The sequence below is a fragment of the Pistacia vera genome, unplaced genomic scaffold (assembly GCF_008641045.1).
Source record: "Pistacia vera cultivar Batoury unplaced genomic scaffold, PisVer_v2 Contig217, whole genome shotgun sequence".
Taxonomy (NCBI): Eukaryota; Viridiplantae; Streptophyta; class Magnoliopsida; order Sapindales; family Anacardiaceae; genus Pistacia; species Pistacia vera.
The window spans coordinates 1,221,366-1,240,702 of NW_022196021.1; the positions used below are offsets into that span (position 1 = coordinate 1,221,366).

General features: G+C 31.9%; 1 protein-coding gene across 1 annotated transcript; it reads right to left on the bottom strand.

The window, feature by feature from the left end:
• Positions 1-11,932: 11,932 nt before the first annotated feature.
• LOC116130032 (zinc finger BED domain-containing protein RICESLEEPER 2-like) lies at positions 11,933-13,705 on the bottom strand. Its single transcript, XM_031415779.1, has one exon. It carries the CDS (start codon positions 13,703-13,705, stop codon positions 11,933-11,935), a length of 1,773 nt encoding a protein of 590 aa, XP_031271639.1.
• Between the last annotated feature and the right edge of the window lie 5,632 nt (positions 13,706-19,337).

Here is a 19,337-nt window from a genome sequence, read left to right on the forward strand (position 1 = left end):
CCATAGTTCATCCAAACTCTCATCAAACATCAAGTACACAAACACTACTTCCCATGGATAAATTCTAACCATCATTCAACATCCATTCCATCAACAATTCTTCATATATAAGCACATGCATGCATAAAGGAAGTTCTCTACACAAGTTTACTCCAATCATAACTAGGGTTGGATTTACTTACCTTAGATGTGAGCAATCCAACACTTTAGTAGTCTTCCTTGATCCAACTCTCTCTCTTAAATCCTATGAACACAAATCATAAGAATTCAACACCTTAAAAATTAAATCTCATATCTTAGTGCAAGGATCTTACCTAAGGATGATTGGGATTGAAATTCCACTAAAAATAAACCAAGATCTATGAATTTTCCTTGAAAAATGATTGAAGAAATTTGAGAGAACTTGGGTGGAAGGTGGCATGAATAGAAGGGAAGAAATGGCTAGGGTTTCATTCTTTAACTTTTAATATAACAAAATATTACTTATTACTTTCCCATTTTACCCTTGCACTTTCTATGAAATTCCATCTATGTCCCTTAGTCAATTACCATAATGCCCTCATTTTTATTGCATTCTCCATGAAATTCTATCTCTTTTCACTCCCCACTTTTTCAACTAATTATGAGTGAAAAGACCATTTTACCCCTAATGGAATTTTAGGGAATTTTCTTCACACTTGTTCAAGATAACTTTAACAAAATTCAACTAAGGGTATTTGGGCATAAGTAAAACTACATACCTCGATCTGGGCATTATAGTGACCAGAGATTGGTTGGGTTATCATGTTCTCAACTGTTGAACAAACAAGGTAATGATCAGAAAAATATCCCAAAAGCTTTAAATGAGCTATCTGGACAGATGTTCGTTTTCAAAATCAAGTTGAGAGTTATGGATCTGAAAGAAGGATATGAACCTTACACTGTGAAAAAACTTTTTGTGATTGATGAGAAACTTGAAGATGAATATAAGTTGTGAGAATTGCAAAAGGTCGGTATAATTTTCAATCTTAAATAGTTAATTTTCATAACATTGAAGTGATATCAATGCTTTGTAAAAAGCAACAGGCAAATAATGGAGAATATGGATCACAATCCTCGACATCAGACACGACTGAATATGAAATACTGTCACCGAAAATCAAAGATGTGTCTGGAAAAATGGTAGCAAGGGTACAAGGTGATGATCCTGAAAACAGAATAGACAATTCTTGTACGGACATGTTAGACACATCAAAAGAGAGGGAACGAGAAAATGAGCAGAAAGAAAGTGACGTTGAGAATGTTTCAACCAGCAATAAGGGTTACAAAAGCATCCCAAAAAAAAAAGTTGAGGTCTTGATAAAGTGATCATGTCACATTTGATAGATTAAGTATATAATGTAATTGGGACTTCATTTGTGAAAATGCTTTGTCTTGGTTGATGGATGCCAACATAAATAAATATAACATTAAAACTACAATCCATCTACATTAATAGATTTCAATAAAACAATAAACAAATTATTTTGCGTAAAAAAAAAAAAAATGTCACACCCTTCACTCAGGAATAACAAAATTGAACCTTTGACTCTATGAACAATAAAGTTGTATGGTTGCAATATGAAACATCAGCAAATTATATAACACATAACAACAAAAGAAATACAAAAATGTCATTAATGATCAGGTATAATTCTAGGTTCGGCATATTGTTTACTACAATTAGTAAAAAACGCTATGGTTTAGTTTTGATATTTTGAACCAAAGTAGACAATGAATTACTTCATAGATGTTACTGTGAAAGAATTAAATGCATGTAAGTATTTATCTGCGTATTTATAAATACAATGAATTTTATGTCAATATTTATTTATAGGTTCAGATTTGTTTGAATTATAGTTTATTGATAGTAATACATTATTGAGGAAATACAATTTTTTAAGATAAATTATCACGACATTAATAGTTTGATATACTTTTATATTTGAAAATCTTTATTTAGAAAAAAAAAAAGCAATAATGAAACTATGAAATTTCTAATTAATTAAGTTTTCAAATTATTAAGTTTTTCGTTACTATTTTAAATGAATAAAATGACATATATTTATGGTTTGTCCGGCAATAGGACCATTCTCGATTTTTTTTTTAGTAAAGTACATGAATATTTCCTTGAAAACAGAGATGAATAAATAATAATTGTTAACTACAAAAGAAATCAGCAAAAATTAATTCATAGTTTCACTATAATATAAAAATGCAACAAGGAATCAAAACGTCCTCAAGTAAGTTATATCATTGTTTATTAAGTTTATGATGATTTATAATGATGTTTCATTAATGTTATAACAGGTAAAAGGTAGATATGAGTATGTCAGACGGAATTGCCGAAGTAACTTTTATATTGTTTGATATAGTAGCCCAAAAATTAATTGGATTATCATATTCTCAACTGTTAAACAAACAAAGCCTTTGAATGAATTGCGTGAACAGACGTTTGCTTTCAAAATTGGACTAAGGTTTACTAATTTTAAAGAAATATATGAATCCTATACTATGAGAAAAGTTTCATTAGTCAATGTCGAACTTGAAAATTTTTATAAGTTACAGAAATTGCGGAAGGTCAGTATAAATTTTAAGTTTAAATAGTTAATCTTGATAATATTCAGGCAATATTAAATATCATACACAATTCACTACAAAATACTGACATCGAATATCAAAACATGTCTGCAAAAACAATATCAATTGTACAAGGGGATGATGCTGAAAATATAATTAGACCATTCTTACACAAACATATTAGGCGCATAACAAGAGAGGAAATGAATAGCAAAAAAGTGACTACGAGCACTTTTTAAGTAGACATAAAAACTATAAAAGCAATCCAAAAGAAACAACATTGAAATTTTGATAAAGTGTTCACTCATATTCAATAGATTAAATACATGAGCGAATTGGGTCTTCATTTGTGAATATTATTTCTCTTGCCTGATGGAGGTCTACCTCTGCAACAAGGTTGTTGCTCATGTGCTGGTTTAGAGGATACATTGACTGCATCTTGAACTTCTATTGAATTTGCTACCAAGATCATGTCCTTCCGTTTGTTCATCAATTCCAAACATAATCTAGTGTACTTCTTTGTCTGCAAGCAAACAAAATAAACACAATTTTCCTTATCTTCTCAAGTATTCAGATTAATTTCATCAATTTCATATATAAAATATAGTTTGTAGAAAGACATATTATTTTGCTATAAAAACATTTTAATATTATAAAAGTGATACAACAACATAACTGATTAATAATGTGTAGAAGTCATACTGCTTCAAGTTTCCCGAATGCATTTTGTAGCTTCAAAGGCAATTGATGATTTTCTCTGTTAAGGTTTCAACCTACATTTGAGTGAAAACAAAATCATTAAAATCATTAACAGTACTTAAATAAATATAACATTTGAAGTTACTTAGAAAAGCGAATGATATTCTATAGCACTCGTTATACCTTCTTTTGGGATTCGAAGTACAAGTCTCTGTATTTGGTTTGCTGATTTTTTATTAGTTGTATTAAATGGTCAACCTTTCCTTTCAAATTTTTAATAGTGTTACTTGGTTCAACTTGTTCCATCCGCTGAGATGATTGCAGTTTGTCATCTTGGTCGCTATCAGTGTAAACCACCGATTCCATCAGACGCTGAACGTCGTCATTGTGACTATCCATAACTATTCCTTGAAGTCTTGCAGAGCGCCTACCAGGACCCTTAACACCTTGCTTCTGTTTAATTTTTGAAGATAGATTCCTTGCATTTTCTTTCACCTTAATTTGTGATTGTACCATCTTCAATGATTGATTCTTTTTTTCCATTCTACCAAGATTACATAATAAAGCAGATCAAATATGAAACTGAAATATATTAAGAAGAAAAACAAATAGTTGAAAAAAAAAAAAAAAACCATCGTTATCTCAAACATGTAAATTTTGAAACAACAAATTTCTCTCTAAAACTAAATGTAACATTTTTTTTTTTTGTTTCTTCCATTTTTGTGACTCTTTAAGTATTAATTTCTTATGAACGGAAAACCTAGGTTTTCATTTTTTATAACGCTTGAACCAAATTTTTTTATAGGTCTTATGATTGCATAGATATAACTTCGATTCATAGGAATGCCCATCAAATACGACTGTATACTATAACATTAAACAAATTTTAATGATAAATTACACAAACAAGCAGATGAAACTGCTACCAAAAACAAAGAACAGTGTTAAAAAGAGGGATGAGATATACAATAACTGAATCGGCAATGTAGAAGATGTTGACACGAAAGCTTCAAGCCCTTCAAAAGAAAATCGACACCAACAAAAGAGAAAGCCGAAACAATTACACTGATTGTGTGTTCGACAAAGAATGGGGGTGAACAGAACTTAAAGAAATAGAAAATGCGTTAAATAGATGAACAACAGATAAATGAATATATTAATGAAACATAAATGACTGTTAATCCGCTTACTGTAGAAAACCAGTTGGACCAATGTTTTTGAAATAGAATTTGTACTTGTTAATAAAATATTATTGTTAGATATTGCAAAAATAAGGTGGAATATGTTTAATTGAAATAAGTCAACTGACGAAACATAAGTTGAATGAAAAACTAAAATGTCATTACTAATTTAATACATTATTTACCTGATTAATATAAAACCATCAACCAAATTAAAATAAAAAATTACTTTAATATACAGTTTCATATTAATTAAGTTTGGTAATGTTTATAAACATTATATCATTCATTGAACTATAACATTCTTTCCATTGGTCTGCTAATTGGATTAATACTTTATTATAACACAATATTGTTGAGCAAATTGTTATGCTAATATCAAACTGTAACTACTGTATGAAACAATTGATTGATCAACCCAGTTATTACCATTGTTTCTTTACTATTATGAATTTAACAAAATATATATTATTGTTTCTTTTGAAATTATCCGAACAATTTTTTTTTTTTTTTTATCAATATACTTATTTATTAGTATTTCTCTGTTGGTTTTCCAGATGTAATAATCTATTAAACCAATGAAACATTTCGAGCTAGTACATATCACCTCGATTAAGTTTTTGATATTTTGGGGTTCTTCAATTGTTGTATTAATTTAATAGGACATGTCTATTTGTTTTCCATATGTTTGTTTTCTCTTCTAATTTAAGTTGTTCTCCAAACTGTATGTATATATAAGTATCAATCCCAACTTCTATTCATATAACTTTCATACATTTGTAGACTTTCATTATCACTTTTATTTGTAATTGGTTCGATAATGGCTAGAGAAAAAGCAGACTTGAAACAGATTTTGAATGACATTGACTGCAATGTTACCAATATAAATACTACAAAAACAAAAATCAAAGAAGCCATGCATTCGCTGATTGACATCATGAATTCTATAGTTGTTATTGTTTCAGATCTCAAAGCAAAGGCTGCTTTGCTTTCTACAGATGAGGAGCGACTTGCAATGGGAAGGTGTCAAGAGAGGAGGTAATACAAATTTTGTGTAATATAAAACTAAATAAAAAATATTATAAATTCTCTGTCATTTGTTGACTTATTTATTTGGGATTCAACTTTATATTATCCTGTTATTTTTATATATATGTAGCCATAATGCAATTTGTATTTCTAGCATGTTTGAATATTTATTGAAATTCATTGTTTTTTAAACCAGTTGGTGTGGCAGTGGGTGACAGACAAATGGAGTTCAAACAAATACAACCCAATGTTCGCAGCAACTTAGAAAATCTAAATGGGACAAGACAAAAGTGCAACAATATGATTGATGCTTTGTTTGAAATTGTGGATGATGTTATGTTCATTGTTGCTGATCTTAATACACGAGAGTATTCGGTCGATCTCAAAAAAGAAGAATCGAAAAGTTATGATCATATGAGTACAAAATCTAGACCTACACCATCGGCTGCACCTTGATAAATATATAAAGCAATGCACACAGGCATTTTGATAGTAAAATATATTAAATAAATCTTTGTTCTCATATAAATTGTTTTTTTTTTTCATTTACTCTTTGAAATTATTTTGTGTTGGTTAAACAATAGATTCACAATATGGCAATAACAATATTTCAAGATTTGCTGATACAACCTAAATTAATTTTTTTAAGAGTGAACCAGTCATTAATCAAATATAGTAGTTAGAATAGCTCCACACACAGTTTAGTAATAATATATTTGGGAATATTTTTACAAATACAAACATATCTAATATATTAACATTCACAATAAAAAATAATGAAAATTAGTTTGTACTAGTCTTATCAGATACGATGCATTAGGGATGAGGAATATCAGACGAAACATTGGTAGTAACAGGGTCTGTCTCTTCGTCTTGCAGAATCAAATTATCTAAGAAACTAAAATCTTTATCTGGAAATCTCGACTTAAATGAATTACAACAGGCTTCTCGAGTATTCAAGAACATGCGTGAGACAACATCAGAAGCTCTATCTCTTTCGTTTTCAACTACAACAAGGGTAGATTTTAGCTTGCTATTGGAGTCCAACAATTCTTTCCGCTTTCTTTCAAGTACATCATTTTCTAACTTCGCATTTGAACATGATTGTTCATTAATTGATAATTTTTCCTTATTAACCTTCAACTCATTCACAGCTTCTGCCAACTATTTTTCTAAATCCATTTTTTCCACTATAATTTTTGCCCTGTGAACAACAAATATTTTTTTGTTTGTTTCCAAATTTGTAATGACCTTATCGGAGACTAGCCATCACCTCCTGATTTCCAAATAAGTCAGAAATCCCTGTCCCGTAAACATGTCAACAACAACAAGAATAATATAAATTTTTTGAATAAACTAAAAGTAAACCAAATTTATCAATTTTAAATCACAGAATTGACCTCATCTAAAGTAAGCTCTTCAAGATCTTTTTTAGACATTGTCTTTAAACTGTTGTGAGGAATTGAAACTCCACCTTCTTCATCACACGCCTTTTTTACGCTTGCTTCGCCTGATCAATGGTAGCTCTTCTATATCCTTATTTTATCTTCGATTTCAAATGTATATGGTCCTGGAGAAAGATGGTCTATCAATTTGGGCATAGAAGTTGACATTGAAGCTGTTGAATTTGGGAAAGCTTTTTCAAGATCCACTTTAACCAAAAAAAAAAAAAAAAAGCTATGTAAGAAACAATTAATAAATAAATGAAAACCGATCTTATAAAAAATTGCAATACCTCTTTTGAATTGAAGCATCGAGTATTTCTCCAACATATTGAAAACATCAAATGTTTGTTGATCAGAAATAAAATTCTCCAATGTCTTGATGCCAAGTTCATTCACATCTATTTTACAGAAATCGTTGTGGGGTATTGTAGCTTTTGTCCACTCAGTGGGTAATCCACCCCATCCTTTTTACAACCTAATAAAAAATATCTATCATTCCATCCATGCACTTTACTAGACAATCTTGTTAACAATCCTCACCCCTTCCTACCCTCGATAAAATAAAACGGACTATTCGGCCTCTTTTTCAGTACATAAAAGTAGTTAAAATATGAAACATGGGTAGAATATCATGCATAAACATAAAGCTTCAAAACCCAAAACTATTTTCTAAGCATTGGGATGGAGCTGGCTAGGTGTAACATTATAAGAAATCATAATTTCTTCAACAAATGGAGAGAAAGGAGGAGCAAGACCACACCGCAAAAAAGTTTCAAAAAACATAAAAAACCCAGGCGGGGGCTTTGAATTTATAAAAAATTTAAAACCATCGCATGGCAACAAATCAAAATCGTTGGGGATATTGTAATATCTTCAAAAATTCAAAAGATCATCATAGGTAACTGTGCTAGGAATTTCTATAGTCGACATAGTCAGACAGAAAATGAAATATAAGTAAAACCCAGTAGGAAAAATTGAACTTACCCACAAATTGTTGGTTAATGTAAGTAAGAACAGAGCTGAACAACAATGTGAGCCGGTAAAAACAATCAATTTAGTCAATAAAGTAATCTAATTCAGTTTGTTGATACATATATACGAAAGCTTTTGAAGTACAACTCCAATTACAAAGTCAACAGAAAAAATGCACTTAATCCCTAATTTGCTTTTAAAGATGATGATGAACATGTTAAACGACAATGTCTTAATCAAGTGAAAAATGTCCAACTCCGGACATAATTACACCTAATAAAAAACTTATTGTAGTCATTTAAAACAATAACCAAATATTTAATAATTTAACAACTATAATTAATTATGAACTTCATGGTTTCATTATTGTTTAAAATATATATATAAAGGTTTTAAAATATAAAGATATATCACACTATTAATTTCCTGAGGATTTATTTTGTAAAATTTAATTTGCTCATTAGTGTATTACTCTTAATAAACTGTAATTGAGATGAATCTGATCCTATAAATAAATGCTGACGTAAAATTCATGGCATTTATAAATACATATATAAATAGTTATGTGAATTTCAAGGGACTAATACATTGAATATGTTATGGAATATTATGTTTGACCGGTTATTGAAATTAATGACATTGCTATAGAGATATATTATATATATAATATATATATATATATATATATATATATATATATATATATATATAGATATCGAGAGAGAGAGAGAGAGAGAGAGAGAGAGAGAGAGAGAGAGAGAGATTTATTTGAATGTTAGACTGTTGATCAGAGAGCTACAAAGTTTGTGTTGATGACTTTGTCAAATTCTGAAGATTCCAGACTCGTGGGATAGAAAGAACAATCGTTGTAGCGACCGTTTCTATCGCCGTAGCGATGGATCACGGGCCTGTTTAGGTTATTATATTTTCCTAGTCTGAATCTGAATGGTTTAAGGCATTTAATTCTTTCGTGATTAACCTCCAAACCCTAGCACAATAAATAAGGGTCTTTAATTAGTTTTTAGGGAGATTAGTGAAGGAGGAAGAGGGGATACTATTTTGGAGATCAGAATTCTTGCAGTTTTTGTTCACCAATTAGAGAAGTTTTTCTATTTTTCTTTCTTGAAATCATGTTTGTTAATACAATGGTTGTTTTTATTACTGCAATTATAAACTAAATTTCTTTTCTAGGGCTAAAGATGTAGCACAATTTATGAATATGTGTTGACTTTATTGTTGTTAATTTTAATTGAGCATTAATTCTAAGTTTTATTATTGTATGTAATGCTTTCAATTCTTAAGGGCCCGAGAGTTGAATGATTTTATGGGTTAGGTTGAGATCGAGAGATGAAACCTGATTAGTCTAAGGTAATAAACCATAGATTGAGCGAATGCTAGAGATAGGTTACCACAATCTGTAAGGCTTTGGAAAATTCCATAGAACTTAATGATCACTTAGCTTCTAAATCCACTTTAGAGATATTTTGGGTTATTACTTAAAGGAAAATTTGCTAATTGTTCAAGAGAAAATTAGTGAAATATTAGGGAGTTTGGCTTTTAGAATAAGATTAATTAGGTTAGCAATAATTGTCAATGTATAGGATTAAATTGGTGTGAAATCTATGCCCTAGGTTTAGTCATATTGATCTTTTTACCAGAGCATTATTACAATTCAGCTTTTGTTTAGTTTTTAGTTTGTTTTATTTTTCATTAAATCATTCTTAAAATTATGTTTTCTCAATAGTAATAAAATAGATTAGTTTGGTACTTGGTAAGTAGTTTTCTTGGGATTCGACACTCGTTTTTACTCGAGCTTTACTACTTGCATGATTTTGGACAATTGCGAATAACCTGTCATTCGTTAATGTAGATATATACAGTTGGATGAAACGATTGCTCCTTATAGTTACAGTATAGTTCTTATTAAAGGTAATGAATATATTCTTTTTGTGAACTACTTTTGTATAATTTTTAAATTGAATATTGATTGTGATATCAAATTCAAATCACTCAAGTTATTTAATATAAGTGAGTTTGGTGATCCTAATTTTTGAAAATATTTACATAAATTCTTGGAAAACCAATAAAGGACAAATTGAAAACTTCATGGTTCATCATAATTTTGCATTTCCATTAAGTTCTCCATGAGATCAAAATTTAATTGATGAACCATTTATTGATACATAATGGGTCTGTAGAATTGTGACAAGTCAATTGCAATACCAAAACATAGGTGTAATTGTAATAGATGCAGGTATCTTTTTTGTTATAATGTCAGAGTTGAACCTATTCTTAATTGTCAAACCAACAAATGGATGATATACTTGTGATAGACCATTGCCGAACCATCAATTTATTCACAGTTATAATAATAAATGTCTCCTTTATTTGGAAATCTCTTTGTTGTCGAACCATTTTTATGCATGGTTGTAATAGATGAAGCTCTGTTTCAATTAAAATCTTGCTGCAAAACCATAATATTCCATGCTATAAAGTTATAATAAAGCATTTGTTGATCCATAAATTTATATAAAAAAACTGTAGTAAATCATTTGTTATCAATTTTTGCATACAATTATAATAACCTAGACTTGGCAAAGGTAAAAAAAAAAAAAAAAAGAACGGAATTAATAGAATATGTTTTTTGTTTTGGTCAGGTACAAAACTGTGAGATGGTTATTACAGATCAAGATGCGGTAGCTATACAGTCATATATTCAGGAATTATATTTGCAAGTGATTGAAAACTACATATTGGAATATGATTTTGGAAAAATAACTATCATTGATTTGAGAACAAAAGTATGCAAGGAGAATAGAAAGTTGAGAATGTTTATATGGAACAAAAAAGACCTAAATTTCCAAAGCCAATCTCCAAATGGAAAAAAGGTATTTAATATTAGAACTTCATATAATTATTATCTAGAGAGTGAACGAGTTCAACTTATATCTTTGTTGTGTTAGTTTGTTTTAGTTATCTACCAACTATAAATTGGTGTTTTGACATATGAAGTTCAGAGCAAAATGATCCATAATAAAGTTCCAAACGAAAGTAACTAACTTCTTTATTTTGGTATAGTCATATAATTATTTTGTATATTACATGGTTGTCAATATTTTTTTGATAGATGTGAAATAGTTGTCGAGCCAATTAATTATTGTTTTTTTAACAATATAATTTGTTGTGCAATATAGTCTCAATCATATTATTATTATTTTGAATTTCAGGTGAGGCATCTAAAAAGCAAAAACAATGTGTATTGAATAGGGGTGTAAACGAGCCGAGTCGAACTGAGTATCACCCTAAACGAGCTTGGCTCGGTTAAACATTAGATGAGTTCGAGTCGAGTCACGAGTTGGCCGAGTTAGGAAAATTCAGCTCATGACTCGGCTCGTTTAACACGAGCTCAAATTGGCTCGATTATGACTCGATTACGGCTCATTTGACCCTTTTTTAATATAACCTGTCATCTTGTTTTACACAAATCAGATCCAATTTTTAATAAATTTGCATCTAAATCAGCAAAAATCACATCCAAATCAACATAAACAATGTATTACACAACAAATTATATAATCCAAGACAAAAAAAAAGAAAAAAAACCACAAATGTCCATCAAAATACATCGAAATTATCATCAAAACAGCATAGAACTCAAACTTCCGGAAGTTGAATCTCCACTGGTTCCTTCTGTATCTGAAATTTAAAACAACAAAAAAAGTTAATATCAATGTTCGAATGAAATAAGAGTAACTGTAGAATAAAATAATAAATATATTATTAAAAATGTACCGTGATTCCTTTTTTAACTCCATTTAAAATGCGACACCAATCAGCTCCACATAACAACATTTCCACTATTTTGGGAGACAACGAAGATCGATATGTGTCAATAACTCTACTACCGGTGCTAAAAGTAGCCTCTGAAGCCACTGTAGTGATAGGAATAGCTAGTATATCACGAGCCATCCTAGACAAGATAGGGTACTTCAAAGCATTCGCCTTCCACTAATCCAAAGCATCAAAATTTTCCGAATTACCCTGACACTTATAACATGGCTCGCTTAGGTAAATATCCAACTGAGATTTATTTGGCTCAATAGTTTCAACCTCATTTAGAAAATCATCAAATTCCCAATCATCAGCTCCTCCCATAGACCCCCCGGGAATTACTTCAAGTCCAACCCTTTCAATTGTACCTCTGCGGACTACACTAGATGACTGACAATCATTAGCATATTCCCCATATACCTCATACAAAGTATCCCGAACAGTTGTAGCATTTGCCTGTGCCTCAATGTCAGAATACATCTTAGGGAAAGAAAACTCAATCACCTTAATTTTGTACCTAGGGTCCAATATAGCTGCAACAGCCATCAACAAATTACATTGCCCCCAGTACTTATCACACTTCTCTTTCATTTTTCTCACCATCTGTCTAATAAATTCATCTTCACTTTCACTTTTTTTATCCAACAAAATTTTGATCCTACATACTTGCCTTAGAAATACATTTGATGTTGGATAATTAGTCTCTGAGATGATATTGGTCATTGTACTAAAAACCCTTAGAATCTCACAGACTTTCTCTACTTTCACCCAATCTTCTTTATCTGGACGATGTTCGTAACCCTCATCCCTTTCTTTGTATCTTGGAAACACTTCTTTAAACTTAATTGCAATTTCCAACATGTCATAAGTTGAATTCCACCTTTTTTTACAATCAAGGATAAGTTTTCGACACGGCAAACGCAATTGTTGCACAATCTCTGCAAAAACCTTCATCCTACCCTCTGAACCATTAATGTATACCACACTCTCATGGATCTTGTTGATGATTCTCCTAATCTGTGAAAGACCATCTTGCACCATCAAGTTTAAGATGTGTACACAACATCTGACATGAAACATTTTACCCCCACAACTCAACTGCCTTGTTATTGTAAAATTTTGCTTCAACACCCTTATTGCCACATCATTACTACTAGCATTGTCCACTGATATCATTTGGACCTTGTCTTCAATCTCCCATTCTGCCAAACATTTGTAAATTGCATCAGCAATCTGCACACCACCTTTTGGAGTAGGTAAACGAACAAAGTTAAGAACCCGTTTGTTCAACTTCCAATTATCATCTATCCAATGCCCTGTCAAAACCATATACTCCAACTTTTGGTTGTTAGAATTCCACAAATCTGTGGTCAAACTAATCCTCCTTACACCTTTTAGCAATGTGTTCAACTTTTGTTTCTCTATTTCATACACCTTCACACAATCATTTTTACATGTATTGCGTGAAACCCTTGACCATCCTGGAATCCCATATTTCAACATATTGTTCAAACCCTCCTCTTCCACAATGGTAAATGGGTGCTCATGCATAAGCACCCATTGTGCAATCAATTCCCTCATCACTGTCATGTCGAACTTACCGGTAAGAGCAGAAAGGACAGATGTTCCACCACTAGAATCATCAAGGGGAAAATTAATATGTTGTTGTCTACGTGAAGCGGCTCGCTTCACACTCCTTTGTAAATGTCTTCCAAAATGTGTAGTGCTTCCGGATGCATGAATTCGAAGCTTGTATTTACAATGGATACACTCTGCTTTCTTCTCACCGTTAGGAAGGACCACTTCTTTGTATTCAGCCCATACTATAGATGTCTTGGTTCTTTTTCTCCTTTGAAAGAGATTAACATTTGCATCCTCATTTGGCAAGCAAGTAACATTTGGTTGCGTATTCATTGTTTCATCCAATGTCGGGTGGCTGCTGGATGCCATACCTGTAAAAAAACAAATAAAACTTGTAAATGGTCCTGCCTGACACAATTTATTAACCACAAAAACAAGTAGGGGTGACTGAATAAAAAGCATTAGCACAAGCAACTAAATGGCAGCAAAAACAGGGGCAGCAACAAATCAGAAAAAATCAACAGCAAAAACAGGGGCAACAACAAATCAGCCTAGCCAACACAAACAGCAAAAGTAGGGGCAGCAAAAAACCCAGCCAACACAAACAGGTGCAGCAAAAAACCCAGCCAACACAAACAGGGGCAGCAAAAAACCCAGCCAACACAAACAGGGGCAGCAAAAAACCCAGCCAACACAAACAGGGGCAGCAAAAAACCCAGCCAACACAAACAGGGGCAGCAAAAAACCCAGCCAACACAAACAGGGGCAGCAAAAAACCCAGCCAACACAAACAGGGGCAGCAAAAAACCCAGCCAACACAAACAGGGGCAGCAAAAAACCCAGCCAACACAAACAGGGGCAGCAAAAAACCCAGCCAACACAAACAGGGGCAGCAAAAAACCCAGCCAACACAAACAGGGGCAGCAAAAAACCCAGCCAACACAAACAGGGGCAGCAAAAAACCCAGCCAACACAAACAGGGGCAGCAAAAAACCCAGCCAACACAAACAGGGGTAGCTAACCGTAGACACAGCAGGAATGCAGGATGATAAATGCACAAGGCTCATACAAAAAACCATAAATTTCCAATAAGAATCAACTCAAATGCATTATTGAACCACAAAAATGGTGTTACATTCAGCAAGAAACAATGAAACATATGTCATATAATATTTATTCAGAAAACATAAATGTGCACATTTATAATTCACAGTGGCTGAACCTGTTATCTATTGCGGTCACTCAGCCATTAGCATGCTTCAATTTAGTTAATTAATAATCCAACTAGTATGTCTCACATGCTATGATTAAATTAAAAGTAGCTTTAAAGAGATTTTGCCACAACTTTGTTGCTGTAGGAAAGAGAAGAAATAATTTCTTACTAGAGAAAATTTTAAGAGTAATTATTTCTCACAGAAAGATGGCTGCCTAAATCTCTTCCAATCTAATTTTCACTTATTTGTAGGAAGGTAATAGTCCACCTCGAAAATAAACATGAGACTAAAAGAAATGTTTCTTTATGTGCATAACCCACATGTCAAGAATCTCCTCTAGTTTTACTCACACAAATGTGAAATGTGTGAACTCTTACAAGTGTGTGTCATCAACAAGGTAAAAAGCACAATATGCTGGAAAACAAAGGCAGACCATAATTTACTAAAGAAGCCACTGTATGTACAAAAACAAGCAACAAAGTTGTACTGCTATTGAAGAGATTCTCTACTGAATCTTCCTGCACCTAGACGCTGGAACTACAACATGCAAACCACTATTGAAAAGGAAACTATTTGGTACTAAAAAGCAGGCAAGGGTAAAGCATTGAGATAAAAAAAACAAACATGTAAAAGAAGGCAGAAAGAGTTGAAGGGGTCTCCAAATGATGAAAAGGGAAAGCCAAAGGCAACAGCTGAACAAGATCTACAGCTATAACCATCATTCATTATTCAGCTGCGGATCACACCAAAAACAATTTTACAGTCGTTGTCCTTTCCCTAAACCAAATCAAAACAATTTTCTAAACATCTCTGCACTAACCCAACTACAAATAACCAAACATAACTACAATAATCCAAAAACGAAACCCAACTACAAATGAAGGAACGAACCTGTTGCCGTCAAGATACACAACTCCTCACAAATTCTTCGCAAAAATCAGTGTCGTCGGCGATGAACAAGGCAACAAGAAGCGGTGGTTATCGGTGATTTGGTAGTTCTCGTGTTTTAGGGTTCTTGATTTGGTGAGATTATGAGAATGAATTTACACGATTTGATTTTGGGTTAATTGGGGTTATTTGGTTAAGGGTTTATTTGTGATTTTTTAAACCTTTTAATCTTTTACATGTCAAATTACAAGAAAAACCAAAAACTTGTATTTATGCGCAGAAAAATCCTAAACAAGCCACTATTGGCTCGCGAGTTGAATCGAGCCGAGTCAGGGTAGACTCAAACTCGACTCGGTAACTTACTCGAGTCGAATTCGAGCTGGCTCGGCTCGATTATAATTGAGCCGAGTCGAGTATTTAATGAGTCGAGCCGAGCCGGCTCGCGAGCGGCTCAACTCGACTGACAGCCCTAGTATTGAAGACAAAGAAAGGTCCAACAAATTCTTTAAATGCTTCTATAAATATAAATGAGATATTTAATTACCGTTTTTGCCTTTTGGTTAAGCTTTTTGATGATATAATTTGTTGCATAATATAGTCTCAATCATATTATTATTATTTTGAAATCCAAATGAGACATCTAAAAAACAGAAACAATGTATATCGAAGACAAAGAAAGGTCCAACAATTTCTTTAAATGCTTCTATAAATATAAATGAGATATTTAATTAGTGTTTCTGCCTTTTGGTTAAGCTTTTTGATGATATAATTTGTTGCATAATAAAGTCTCAATCATATTATTATTATTTTGAAATCTAGATGAGACATCTAAAAAGCAGAAACAATGTGTATCGAAGATAGAGAAATGTTCAACAAGTTCTTTAAATGCTTTGTAAATGTAAATGAGATATGCGAGGAAAATAGAACAAAGAGAATGTCTAAATTAAAAAGGAAGAGAGGTAAAAAATATCATATCAGTGGTTACCTATGTTTTCTAGATTATCATAAATTAAATTGGCTTACTAAATGTATATTTTTAAGGTGTTTCTCTATGTGCAGAGCTTGATTCTAATATTCTAGTTACTGATGCAAAACAATACAATCATGAGTTTTGAATTTGACAACATGCATTTAAACATTCAGTTTGTCATATTTTAAAAACATAATATTATTTCATTGCATGGTGAAAATAAAGGTGTGGAACTTTGCCGAACCATTTTTTAAATTGCAAGTGTTGTTGAATATCGTGATGATCTTTTTTTATTATTTTCATTTCTAGGTCACACATTGAAAAAACAAAAGAAATATTTAGCAAAGACAAATAGAGGTTCAAAATCTTGCTCAACAGAAAGAGGTAACAAATATCATATTGTTAGTTAGATATGTTTAAATGTTAATTTAAATATTAAAGTTACTCGGATAAAAGAATGTCATCGTGAGTTTCCAAATTAACAGAACACATCTAAGTATTAACTTTATTACTTTCTAAAAATATCACATTATTTCTTTGCACAGTGGAAAAAGAGCTTTGGAACTTTGGTGAACCATCCTACAAGTGCATTCATTGTGGATCAGTTATGTGGTACGAAGAGCGAACTATTGAGAACCAAGAGCCAACCATTCCTTTGTTTTCATTATGTTGTATGGATGGCAAAGTTCAGTTACTGTTATTGAAAGAACAGCTAGAACCATTAAAAGGTTTATTGGATGTGGCCAGTGGTAACTAGGGGATTAGTTTCAGAGGAAAGATAAGAATATAAATTTCATTGTTCTCATTTACATCAATGGGAGGGCATGTTGACCAAGAGATTAACAAAGGGGGTGGCTCATACGTTTTCAAACTTTGCGGGCCAAATAGGATTGTTGCTTCCACCTGAAGGAAGGAAATCTCAGTTTGCGCAACTTTATATTTATGACACAGAGTATGAAACCAGTCACATATTAAATTCTATACGACGTAATACAGGCGATGGTACTCTTGACAGGGAATTAGTGCAGGAATTGCAATTGATGTTTGATGCGAACAATAAATTGGTTAAAAGCTTTCATTTTGTCAAGAATCATATGCATTGGAATGATATTAGAAATATGCATTTGCGGTTAAAAATGAAAAGGGAAAAAGATGGAATGGAATACAATACAATTTGCCAACTGCATCCGAAATTGTAGGTTTAATTGTTGGTGATATTGGAATTTCAAAAACTAGAAAAGATGACATCATTCATCATTAAAAAATGGGTCTTCAAAGGATTTCTGACTTGCATCCAAGCTTTATGGCATTAAGTTATCCAATATTTTTCCCATATGGAGAAGATGGATACAAAATTGACATTAACCATAAAGAGTTCCCCGACAAAAAATCTTCAAAGAGAAACAGGCTAAGCATGAGAGAATATTATGCATTTCGATTACAATATAGATCGTATAAAGGGCATACTCTGATGAGATCTAGTAGATTATTACAAGAATATATTGTAGATGCATATATGTCTATTGAAGAGGAAAAATTTCGTTGAATTAGAAACAAATAGAAAAAATTGAGGAGTGATTTGTACAATGGATTGATGCCATTTCAAAAGATGATGTTAATGCACAACATCTAGGGAAATCTACGTTGCTCTCTTCGTCTCACACTGGTAGTCCCTGATATCATGTTCAGAATTATCAAGATGCAATGGTGATTTACAGATGTTTTGGATATCAAGATATTTTTCTGATGTTCACCTATAATCCCAAGTGGCCAGAGATACAATATCTGTATTGGACAATGTAATCAAGAAGGTAGAGTAACTACAGTTTGCAGAGTTTTTGAGATCAAATTGCTTGAGCTGATTCAAGAAATAAAAAAAGAAAAATATTTTGGTGAAACCATGGCAAGTAAGTAATCTAATGAATAATATTTCTGCTTTCTTTAAAAATTGTGATTCATTGATAATTTATGATATGAAATTATACTATACCAACTATTACTAAACACGTTATAATTTTTTTGTTAGTTATCTACAGTACTATCGAGTTCCAAAAGAGAGGCCTCCCACATGCTCATATATTGGTTTTTCTACATCCCGAATATAAGAATCCTTCAGCATCCAAAATAGATGAAATAGTTTATGCTAAAATACCAAATAAGGAAACTAATCCTGTTGCCTTTGCAATTGTCGAGAACCACATGATTCACGGTCCATGTGGTGATGTTAACAAGAATTCACCATGCATGGAGAAAGGCAAATGTAAAAAACATTTTCCAAAGAAATTTGTCAATCAAACATCTATGGATGACGACAGATAGCCAATGTTTAGAAGACGGAATAATGGAGTATTTGTTGAGAAAAAGGGTATCAAACTGGATAACCATTTCGCTGTTCCAAATAATAGGAATCTTTTGGTTAAGTTTGATGCTCACATGAATACTGAAATATGTAATCAACATAGTTCAATCAAGTATCTATTCAAGCATATCAACAAAGGGTCGGACAGAACGACAATTTCTATGGAAATTGAAAATAATGGTCAACAGAATAATCAATGCAAGATTTTACAAGAGAAAGATGAAATAAAAGCTTATCTGGATTGCAGGTATGTACAAAATGCATCAAATATAATGTTTTTATATTGTTTGTTGATATTTGTTATAAATATTATATTAATTAATTCAATCAAAAACATTATAGATATATTTCTTCTATGGAAGCTTGCTGAAGGATATTTCAATTTGACATGTATTACAGAAAACCAGCTGTTGAAAGATTGCCATTCCACGTACTTAGATAAGGAACAAACAGTTATTTTTGATCCAATAAGTGTTTGGTTAAACTTTTGGAAAGTTACATAAACGAAGTTAACTGAATGGATGAAATGCAATCAGCGATACCATTCTACAAGATCGTTGACTTATTCTG